Source organism: Canis lupus, chromosome 11, assembly GCF_003254725.2.
Source record: "Canis lupus dingo isolate Sandy chromosome 11, ASM325472v2, whole genome shotgun sequence".
Classification (NCBI taxonomy): domain Eukaryota; kingdom Metazoa; phylum Chordata; class Mammalia; order Carnivora; family Canidae; genus Canis; species Canis lupus.
The window spans coordinates 33231189-33243465 of NC_064253.1; the positions used below are offsets into that span (position 1 = coordinate 33231189).

Here is a 12277-nt window from a genome sequence, read left to right on the forward strand (position 1 = left end):
TCCTCACCTGAGAACAGGTCCTCTATACCCTTGTAAACACTGTGTCCATTACCCAAAATAAATTCTATCACTGCAGAAAAGTCCTACTCATTTCTCAAGACCCATCTTATATGTTGTCTCCAATGTAGTTTTCTTGTAGTCAAGGTTATTTGACTTTTTATTTATTTTATTTTATTTTATTTATTTATTTATTTATTTATTTATTTATTTATTTATTTATTTTATTTATGATAGTCACACACAGAGAGAGAGAGAGAGGCAGAGACATAGGCAGAGGGAGAAGCAGGCTCCATGCACCGGGAGCCCAACGTGGGATTCGATCCCGGGTCTGCAGGATTGCGCCCTGGGCCAAAGGCAGGTGCTAAACTGCTGTGCCACCCAGGGATCCCTTTTTTTTAAGATTTTATTCATTTATTCATGAGAGAGGCAGAGACACAGGCAGGCTCCTCTGTGGGGAGCCCAATACAGGTCTCGATCCCAGGACCCCAGGATCATGACCTGAGACAAAGGCAGATGTTCAACCACTGAGCCACCCAGGTGCCCCCCAATGTAGTTTTCTTGTAGTCAAAGTTAATAATTCCTTCCTCTTCTCCCAATCATTTTCTTATTTAGTTACATAAAACATGTATATTCTCTTTCCCCTCTAGATAACGAGAACCTGTCTTATTTATTCATAGTATTTTTATCAACTTTATTAATAAATGATTATAAGCCTTCTATAAAAGCACCCATGAGATAACCCTCCCATTGCCAAGGAAAATTTGGCTCACTGAATCATGTCTGACGCTGAGCAATACATAACCCTCCAATGCTCTCTTGCTCCGTGTGTGTGTGTGTGTGTGTGCATGTATAAAATTGTTGCCTTTGCTCCTGAGAAACGGAAATTAAGTGATAATACTCAATTTTAGTTACACAAGGTCCCTGGAATATCCAGTTCTCTGATATTTTTATTTGGTCTTTGTTTAGATTTACCTTTGAATCACCCACTATTTGATATGTTATGCTCTCAGAAGTTGTTCCAAACTCTTTTGGGAATGTGAACAGGTAAAATTTAAAAGCATAAAAATATAAGACAAAATTTGTATACCATGAACCCTGTATTTCAAAATAAAAAAGAAGGATCCAATTACTCTAATCAACACTGTACAATAATTTCCAACCTGATTCTACATTAAATCAACACCTCTCCAATTATTTCAAGAGGTGTCACAAAATTTCAAAAGAGAAACTTAGGAAAAATTCGGGCTTAAATTGGTGTGTGTGTGTGTGTGTGTGTATACACATTACACATTTAGATGATATGCATATAAGCCAACAGTTTTCTGGGAAAAAGGTGAATGAACAAGGAGCCTGGAAATAGCAAACAACAAGAACAGCAGCAAAATAAAAGAATACCATATTCCAAAAAGGCCAGAAATCACAGACATGGAGAAAACTCCAGAATATGCTGAGCCCTGGGGCTTGTTTCCCAAATCAGCAGCATTTGTAGCCTGAATTACACACATTATTTCTTCAATCTTAGAATTGGTCTTGGTTGCCATAGCTCTTAAAAAAAAATCTCAGGGCTGTCAATTTCTAAGTATTAGTCCTAAATTTCTACTGAAATTAATAATTTTAATTCCCAGTTTTCCTACAAATAACTCAAGGTAAAAAGACATTTCATCTCATATCTATGGTCAATTCCTAAGGCAAGGCAATTAATTAATCAGGAAAGTAGTATACACCTCTACTGGACTGAAGAAACATTACAGAATAAATATGCAAATCCAATATCCTCATGGCTGACAAGTTTCTATTATTAAACTGCTAACGTGTTTATTTCTCCCACAATAGCTGGATCTTTGTCATGAATACGCATTGAGCCCTACAGTTATTAGCTGTGATGACTAGGTGACAGTGAGGACACTACTTGAGAATTTGCATCTGACAGATCATTGACACACGGTCACAGTTCTTTTTTTTTCTTCTCATTCACTTAAGCAGGAATCATGCAATAGGAAAGGAACTAGAGCTATTAGAGATTATTCAGGTTTAATAGCACACATCCTTTTAGCTGGCGGTTAGAACAATACACAATGTGGCAGAGTTAAACAGAGGCATCAATTATGCTCTCAGACCTGTTAATATTTTTGACAATATTTAAATAGCACATCCCTTCAGGGCATGGCTTTTTTGCCCTCTCAGTTACACACCTGTCAAGTGTTTAATTTGCCAAAGGGAAACAGTTTGATTTCTAAGGGCAGTCTTAATACTGAAGACGCAAATTGGAAAAATTACACATTACTGAATAGAAGTAATGAGAAAGATCTGAGGGGGAAAAATAGTCAGCTTAATTCAACATGGCATGTCAGCATCTGTCATTAATGCAACAATATGATCACATTCTCCAATATGCTGCATATACCTCAGGCTTTTCAATTATTCACTCCTTTCACTTTCTAAAAAGGCAGGAGGGTGATGGAGGAGTAAAGCTGGAGGAGTCAAATTTTTTGGTAATACTAAAAAAGATGGAGACACTAACTTGCAGCTATTGTGCACATAAATCTACACATCTGAAAACATAACATATATTTTAAAAGATAAAAGACAATAAATAAAAGCCACTGGTCAGATTGGCATAACTAGTGGTTTAAAAGCACAAATTTCATCCCTAGGTTAATTAATTAAATTATAAATATTAACAAATTAGCAATTGGTAAACCACATAGGAAATTTAATTCTAACGTAAGTCTATAATATTCATGTCTATCCTTTAAAACAGAAAATACTAGGTTCTGACATTTCTTCCAGTCATACAAGAAAAATATGGTTTAACAAACAAATGACACTGAGTCAGTAAGAATGAAGACTAAAGCAAAGAGTCACAGAAACCGTGAGAGACATCGATGGTTTTAATCAAAACTGAACTCACAACTTCTAGAGGCCTAGTTTCTATCCTCAGAGAAAAAAAGAAAAAAGATGACATGAGATATGCTACAGAATCACAAGAGAGGAGAAAGACTGTGCCTTGGAAGCCAAGAAAACCAAGTTTCAGATCTGGCTCTGTCCTTATAATAAACAAGTCACTCAGCCTTTATAAGGAGTCCTAATAAGCAGGGTGTGGGTCAGCTGGGTTCCTTGGTCCCTTTCGGTACTTGAAGAGATGACCAACTAGCCAAAAGTCCAAAGGCATGTAAGACATGCCTACAGAATTCCCAAACCTCACAATGAACTGAGTCTTGAAATGTATCAGCATCTATCATTACCACAAGATCAGACTGGACCTGGTCGCAGACTACCTGGCTTGATAACATAATGTTCAAGGGTTTCTAAAGAGATTTTAGGTAAATCAAGTAGAACTCAAAGTTTTAGAGCCCATATCCTAGTTTGGAAATAGTAAAACAAGGTCTAGCCTCCTTTCAGGGCTAGAAGAGATTGTTTCCAGTTATCTCAATGGATCAGTGGTATTTCCTAATACACTTACTAGTACTTTTTATTTAAACTTTTCCTCTCATTGTAATCATATTTTCATAGAATATGATAAAAGGAAGGATCCCTGGGTGGCGCAGTGGTTTGGCGCCTGCCTTTGGCCCAGGGCGTGATCCTGGAGACCCGGGATCGAGTCCCACGTCGGGCTCCCGGTGCATGGAGCCTGCTTCTCCCTCTGCCTGTGTCTCTGCCTCTCTCTCTCTCTCTCTCTCTCTCTCTGTGACTATCATAAATAAATAAAAAATAAAAATTAAAAAAAAAAGAATATGATAAAAGGAGAGGATGTGTTCAACTTTTCCACTCGCTGAAAAATCGAATAATTGTCCACATCATAATTACACTTATATTCAGAACATTAATCTCTCCAAACTCTTGCCAATTCATTCTGAAAAGGAGTACCTAAAACCAATCTTTTCAATAACTTGCAAAACAAACAAACAAACAACAACAACAAAAAACAGATCTATGGGGATCCCTGGGTGGCTCAGTGGTTTAGCGCCTGCCTTCGGTCCAGGGCGTGATCCTGGAGTCCAGGGATCGAGTCCCACGTCGGGCTCCCTGCATGAAGCCTGCTTCTCCCTCTGCCTGTGTCTCTGCCTCTTTTTCTCTATGTCTCTCATCAATAAATAAATAAATAATCTTAAAAAAAAAAAACAGATCCACACATAACTGAAACAACTCTTTTTCTTAATTCATGATCACAACTTTTAAAATTATTAAGTAGGGCAGCCTGGGTGGCTCAGCGGTTTAGTGCTGCCTTCAGCCCAGGGCATGATCCTGGAGACCTAGAATCAAGTCCCACGTCAGGCTCCCTGCATGGAGCCTGCTTCTCCCTCTACCTGTGTCTCTGCCTCTCAGTCTCTCTCTCTCTCTCTCTCTCATGAATAAATAAACTTTAAAAATCATTAAGTGGAAATACACTAGAGAAAAATATTTTAAAAAATTAAAAAGTCTTCTTTATTTTTTTGCTACCAAATATCCAGATTAAGAAGTAATATGATATCAAACAAATTCCTTCTCTCTTGCTATTTGCTCTTTTTGCATTTGGCATATTGTTTTTAATTGCAGAAATTCTTTCACTGAATTATGAAACAAGTCTTCAAATTTCAGTTTTAACCTTTTAAGGCAGAATATTTGTTAGCAAGTCATCCATAGTGATTAAATTAATGTTAAATACATGAAAATGAGAACTTAGATTGAAGGCATAATGAGATTGATTTCAAATCCGTAAGGATAACAACCATTTAAAAAAAATTTTTTTTAGGGGATCCCTGGGTGGCGCAGCAGTTTAGCGCCTGCCTTTGGCCCAGGGCGCGATCCTGGAGACCCGGGATCGAATCCCACGTCGGGCTCCCGGTGCATGGAGCCTGCTTCTCCCTCTGCCTATGTCTCTGCCTCTCTCTCTCTCTCTGTGTGACTATCATAAATAAATAAAAATTAAAAAAAAGAGAGAAAAAAAATTTTTTAAACCTGAGAAATGGTGATTAAGTTCAAAGAACACCTAACTTGAGTGTTCATCCTGTCATTGTGATGTTTCAATTTTAATATAAACGCTAGGAAATTTTAATGCTCTTAATTTTTACAGAAAAAAAACAGTGTTACATTTAGAAGTTCTAATGTTTGTCACCATCTGATGCTGTCATTGGAAGCAATTGCTACTTACACTCTTTTAAGAAGTGAGAATTGCAATTCCTGTAACTGATGACAATGTAATTATTTCTTTTACTGTCAAAATAGAAGTGATTTCCCTTCCTCACACACATGATTACACATGCAAATTCAGGCTTATCTGAAATCTTATAAGCATTATGAATGTCTGAGTCCAAATGCACAAGTTCACATGAACAATGAGCCTTAGAGGGGATGGAAACCAAGTCTACAGCCATCTATCCTACACTTATTTTTATCAACCCCTTCTCCTGTAGGGACTCTGCTTCAGCATCCACACAGCTTTCAACACAGTGTCATACCATCTACAACACACAGCCACAACCATTACAAAAATAACTGGGGGTGGGGGGTGAGGGAGTCACGGTGAATCTGAATGTTTCATTTGGAGGTTTAAATGACTTCATTCAACTATTCATTAACATATAGAAAAATCAACCTTTCAGAAAAACACAAGACTTTCACAAGATCCATGTCATGCCGTGAACCCCAGCTTTGGGAGAATTGTGTCCTACCTGGTCTTTCAGCTGCTGTACGGAAGTCTGAAGGTTTAGGATCTGACTGAAGAGTGAGCTCTGCAAGACTGACTTCAGAAGATTCAGTTTGTCTTCATTTGCTACATCTCCACGTTCTCGCAGCTTGGCTTGCAAGCGTTCTGCTGCCTGCAGGGCTCGATTTTTGTCTAAACCAAAGAGCAACACTGGTCATTAACGGGACTCAAAAGACTCACATCAAATCATGCTAACAGAAGAGAAATCCTAAAACTATTCCTTCTGAGAGCATAATACTGACTCGGGGTAAAAAGGACTGTAACATGTCCCTTAACCTGGAAGTCCCTGGTAGGAGAGTCTGTTTGAAAGCAGAGAAGTGGTTATAGTGTATGCTATATGCAACTAATGCAACTTTATGCAACTAATTTTGTAAAAGTACAGAAACTAATTCAGATGGAGTACATTTGAAATCCAATGCCAGCTGTCAACTCTTTTACATAAACTATTGAAAACCAAACATTTCATGATCTGGCAAAGGCTGATATTTTCACTTTTTTAAAAATTTTATTTATAATTTCCAATTAAGAAAAATTGGAAATAGAGCTAACTCACTAATAAGTGGATGTGGATGATGTCATTGATGAGTCATAATCCAAAATATGACAATTTCATATATTAAGGAACACACATTCTACACATGAGAATTTACTTGAAAGTATATTACAATACCATATAACCCTTCAAAACACTACTTGTTAACACTTAAAATGTCTTTCCCCAAAATTAAATAGGTATTTATATATGCATCAAACCAAAATAATTGAAATATTTATTGATCACCTTATATATCAGGCATAAAGTTGCAAAAGTAAGTATTCTGAGTAAGTATATCCCTAATAATCCTAGCATCTTATATGCTTGCTTCCACAAGATGGTTAGTCTCTATAACAAATAACAGTTAAAAACATCCTCCTGTAACTATCACTCTCTCACAAGTGAACCAAAATTTGTTTTAAAGGAATGGAGACCATTCAATATATGTTCTAACAGATTCATCATGGTAACAAGTGTATCTATTAACATTCATTTGCCATATGATAGTAATCAAAGAGTGGGAATTATCACCACAGAGACTTCTATAGAACCAAATGCAGGGTTATACAGAAATGGGGAAATTAAGGCATGAATTAATGTGAACCACCCGTTCACACACACACAAAAACTTGAACAGTATCTATTCATCTGTACATTTTTTTTTTTTTTTTGAGAGAGAGAGAGCATGAGTTGGGAGGGGCAGAGGAAGAAGGAGAGAGAAAATCTTAAGCAAGCCTAGCAGGGGTCTAGATCTCACGACTCTTGAGATCATGACATGAACCAAAATCAAAGTTGGATGCTTAACCAACTGAGCTATCAAAGTGCCCCATCATAAGCACAATTTTAAAAGTAAATAAGGATATGATAATTTTATTCTGGGTCTTATTTCCCACAGTATCTCAGAATACAAATCTAGTATTAATTTCCATCTCAATTCTTGAAAGGTGCACAAATCAGTAATAATTTAAAAAATAAAATTGGAAGGTGATAGCTTCGATAACTTCTAAAACGAACACTGGATGATGACAGCACTTCACCAAAGTGCACCAGACCAACTGTCCACTTCCTTATGAGGCAGTCTGCTTTGTGGATAGTAGGAGTCCTTGTGGTACAGGACTTTACTATAAAATGAGGGATGACGGTAATACACACCCTCGCATTTTCATCAATGAAAATGAATGATTCCTGCTATCACAAAAATAGCTCCTTTTCCTTTTCCTTCCACCTACTTTCATCCTACTCCCCAAAGCATGCAAGTATCAAGGCACCAGCCACAATCATCAAGGCACTAGAGTGAAATCCAGATACCTCCCAACTGTCATACCCAAAAATTTCCCTGGAAAACATGAGACAATAGGCCACCAGGAAAGGGATGGGTATATGCAAGAAATATGCAAGAAACTCATTCTACAAACCAGCTTCTCTACAACTGAAGAGCAGTGAAAAAAAGATTAACACAGAAATTTGGGTATTTCAATCTACATTATCTCATGTAAAAATTAAACTGCCTTAAATCGTCACTAAAGTTTGTCAGCCTAAATGTTTATTATTGTTATGGCTCGTCATCAACTTAAAGGCAAAGCTCAGTAGTATTTCAACTGCCACAAGTAAAGAAGGTAATGAGCTTCTTTCAGTATTAAGAATAGTGTCAAACTTTCTGGTGCTATCCACAAACACCCATTAACCAGAAGTGGGTCCATAAATCAGAATGAGGTTTACATTAAATTTCATCAAAACTCATAATTGGTAGAACATTTCATATGCTTTTATCTTTTGCTTACAAATGATTTGTTTTTATAACACTGCAGATTAAATCATCCAAATATAGAAACACAGTTCCCTGCTATAATGCTAGTGGAAAAAACTTATAAAAACTAAGCTACCAGACAAAATCCTGCTATGTAGAAAAAACATTTCAAAGACCCCAAGGGAAAAAGTTTTGACTCTTAGTAAAATAAGAAGGAATAGGTCTTACCTATAGTTTCTAACATTTTTTTTCCCAAGGTTTAGTGCTCTTCTCCACAACGATCTTAAACAGCAACTAAAACAGAACTCTGGGGAGAAATGGAGTAAAATGGAATGGTTATATTTTATCACAACATTAAAACTATATACTCTACAAAGCATTTGATGCTACTATAACTCCTAACTCCTTTGACCATTGAAATCCTGTTAATTTAAGGTCGTTTTCTTTATAGGCCAAAAAAGTAATCATTTTAGGACTTACTCAAAATTATCTTATATTTACAGATAATACTTGCATAGTAAGGTAAAAGGTATACAATCTGTTTTATGTAAGGTGGTATAGCTATCCAAAATATTTGAGAACTTCTCAACACACACCACTCTAACCTTGAATTCACTTACAGATTTTCACCTACATGGTAAGGAGCTTACTTTTACTCTGCATGAGATAGTCTTGGGCCAGAAATCATTAAAACATAAAAAGCAGAAGATGGGATCCTGCCTTTGACTGCTTATGGTCCTAACTGGGGTGACAGCACACATATCAATTAGAAATTAACTATGACACTCATGAAGTATGTGAACCACGGGGAGCTGATAAATCATAGAGGAAAAACTGAATAAAAGGGAACACAGTGTTAAATGGAAGAAGGGTTTTCAAAGGTTTTCCAAACACTCTCCCGACTATAATATTCTTTTCTCCCTCATTCAAAGCAAACTTTCTCAATCCTTCAACTCACACATCTTTCTCTGACCAGAGAGATCTAAACTCTTTAAAGTATCAGCTACAGATTTCCAATGACAAAGTCCAAATCGCTAATCATTAATCCTTGACATCCAACAATTTATATATTCTCTGCTTGGTCAAACCTGTCCTCTGCCTTGCAGAAAAACCTCAGCCATTCCTTCAATGGAGAAAAAAAAAATCTACAGCCTGATTTCCTCACTTTTAGAAGATGAAACAGGATTTGCCTGAGAAGGAACAAGTTGCCCCTGTTGTCTCTTCAATAGAAAATGCATTTGGGACAAAAGGAAGTACATGATGCATATGACCAGATACACACACCATCCACCAATGCCTGTGATTAGCTCTATGTAATAACAGAAAACAGTTCCTTACCCCAATTCAGAATATACTATTTAAAACATCAACTCCATTTCAAATAGCCAAAAGGCTCTACTACTGGCACTTGTTTTATAAAATGCCCTGATATCCAGAAAAGAGGGCATCGGCTCTAATTTGGAATTGAAATTTAAATAACCTAGGTATTTAAAGGTATGGGCAAAGGGCCTAACACTTGAACCTTAGTTTCCTAGGAAACGTATTCACTGGGTATACTGTGATCCATGAGAAAAAGCACACAGATTTCTAGCTCGTAGTATAATTCACATGGTAAAATGTGTATTCAGGAATAATGCTGAGCCCATGCAGTTGAGCATTTCAATGTTAGGCATTGTGTGGTTTCGTGGGGGAAAAATACAGGGAGATCTTTAAAATAAACTAGTCCTGTTTTTATTCTTATTGACAAGGATACTTCATAAGATAGCACACTATTAGGTCCCCCCCTCAAAAAGTTACTAACTTCCGACAATTAACAAATAAAAGTAAAGATACCCCAATATAAGAAAGGTCTATAACTGATACATGCCCAGGAGGCAGCATACTAGCAACGAAAGAGCATCACCTAGGAATTCTGATCCCCTGAAGGAACATTTCAGCTTGACCCCCTTACCAGATGTGATGCCCCGCCAAGTCGCTGTCTCTCCTGAAATACAAAACTCTAACCACAAATGAGTGACACTCAAAGTTTTAAAAGGATAAAACTATACACATGAGTGCTTGCTAGGCACAATAAAGTCAGCTCTATCTTCTTTCCTCTTTGAAAAATTAACTCAGAAAGACAAGCAGTATTCATGACCTGGAGGGGGAAGTGGCCTATGGCTTCAGAGACCCACTGATTTATGAGGAGCCTGCAGAGAAAGTACATAGTAAGCAATTCCCCACTGAGAAAAACACTGTCATCCCAAAGTTCACCTACAAGTCGATTATGTGAAAAGAGAATTACTTTTTTTTCTCCAGAGAAACTCTTATCATAAAGGGTTTTTTTTTTGTTTTTTTTTTTTGGTTTTTTGGTTTTTTTTTTTTAAGGAAAAAAAAAAGCCCCATTCAACTGCAAATCAGACATAGCTGCCAGATGAGAGCTCCATTCCTCTGGATTTCAGATATTAAAAAAAAAAAAAAATGAGTTTCAGTTTCTCTGCTCTACTCTGATGTCCCTAAAATAAATATATGTAGTTTTTTTGAGGTTTTCCAGATTTTATAATTAGTAGCCATGACAAAGAGACAAGATGTTTAAAAAAATCGTTTCCTTTCCATGACTATACCCTATCCCAAGTATTCAGCTCTAACAATAAAGAAACTCATTTGTAACCAGACTTTTTGATCTGGAGAGATGGAGTTCACATGTATCAAATTGCATGAATTCTTCTCACCCCACCAACTTTCCCTCTTCACCCCCCCTCAACACCATGCGGATACAGGAGGGTACCTGGGTGATAACAGAGGGTCATGGCCAATGGGTAAGACGTAAAGAAGATCCAATACATGTCTGAAGAAGGTCAAGTTCTCAGGGCTGTTCTGGACAATCTGGGCTAGCAGTGAAGATGATGAGTCAGAGGCGCAGCAAAGAGAGGAAATGAGATGAGGACAAGTAGCAACACTAATGCTGGGGCAGAAGGCTGGTAACAGCAAACATCTAACAGCCACCATGTCCTGGGCACCTACTCTAAACATAGTATCCATCTAAGATCTTTAATCTTCATGCTATCCACTCACTTTACAAACAAGAAAATTGAGGCACTGAAAGAGGTGCTTACCAGTAGTCAAAACCACCAGTATATGATGGAGCCAGAGGCGAACCCAGGCAGTTTGGCTCCAGAGCCAATTAACAATTTAACTTCTACAACATGCTGCCTGTCAACAGGAGGAAGATTCACCTTACCATTCTCCTTCCTCTTTCCAAGTTCAAAAGTATGCTGACTTTGCCCTATACAAGAAGAAACCAAAGGAAGAAACAGAGACCCCAAATGCATGAAGTCTGAAATGGACTGGTGTAGACAACTTAACATAACCAACAATCCATACAAAGGTATGAACAACTCAGAACTTAATAGAAACCATACGTAGGTACATCAAAGAAAAATCAGTAATAGTCACCATTTATATAATGTTTGTATATATATTTAATAAACCACTTTTAAAATACAAGATTTTAAGAAAAATGTCCAAGAAAAAAAAAAAGCCTCTTTATATTAACATTCAAAGTATATTAAAAATAAATAAATAAATAAAAACATGGCTGGGGCAGCCCGAGTGGCTCAGCGGTTCAGCACCACCTTCAGCCCAGGGCATGATCCTGGAGACCCGGGATCAAGTCCCATGTCGGGCTCCCTGCATGGAGCCTGCTTCTCCCTCTACCTGTGTCTCTGCCTCTCTCTCTGTGTCTCTCATGAAGAAATAAATAAAATCTTAAAAAAAAAAAAAGCAAACAAACATGGCTGTTATATTTCAAGGTGCTAAATCCCTCAACACAATGAAAATACATATATTCAAATACTATCAAAAATATTGCTACTGTACACTAGCCTCTCTAGTTACTGCCCATGTAATACTCCTATAGATATATCACTACTTGGTTACAACTGAACTTGTTACAGGAGCCATGGCACTTAGAACTACAGAACATACCATAAATGGCTCAATGAATTCAGTACTTATGAAGCACTACAGTGTTGGGCAAGGGCAAGCTGCACACTTTACATCATGAGAGGGACCCTGAAGCTCTCCACATTATTCTCCACTGCCTTGCATATTATTCTATCTTCCAGAGAAGACAACAAAGGAAGGGAGAGACTCGGTCTTACTCAACGTCACATAGCTAGTAAGCAGAACGCGTAGATTTGAATCCAACTTTGCCTGAATTCAAAGCCCACACTCACTCTATCACACATCATATTTTCTATATTGTACTGCAAAAATCATATGGTGGGGATACACTGTTGAATGAAAGAAAAAAAGACTATGCAAGACA

The 12277-nt window shown here is 37.3% G+C and overlaps 1 protein-coding gene across 15 annotated transcripts in view; it reads right to left on the reverse strand.

The window, feature by feature from the left end:
• Nucleotides 1–12277, reverse strand: part of MPDZ (multiple PDZ domain crumbs cell polarity complex component) — a 167332-nt gene that overhangs the window by 132769 nt on the left and 22286 nt on the right. For all 15 annotated transcript variants that reach the window (XM_025433145.3, XM_025433141.3, XM_025433140.3 and 12 more), the window contains exons 2-3: nucleotides 8197–8275; nucleotides 5652–5818 (exon numbers count right to left, since the gene is read on the reverse strand). In XM_025433145.3, the coding sequence (XP_025288930.1) occupies nucleotides 5652–5818; nucleotides 8197–8212 (183 nt within the window). In that variant the 5' untranslated portion in view covers nucleotides 8213–8275. The remainder of the gene's footprint in view (nucleotides 1–5651; nucleotides 5819–8196; nucleotides 8276–12277) is intronic.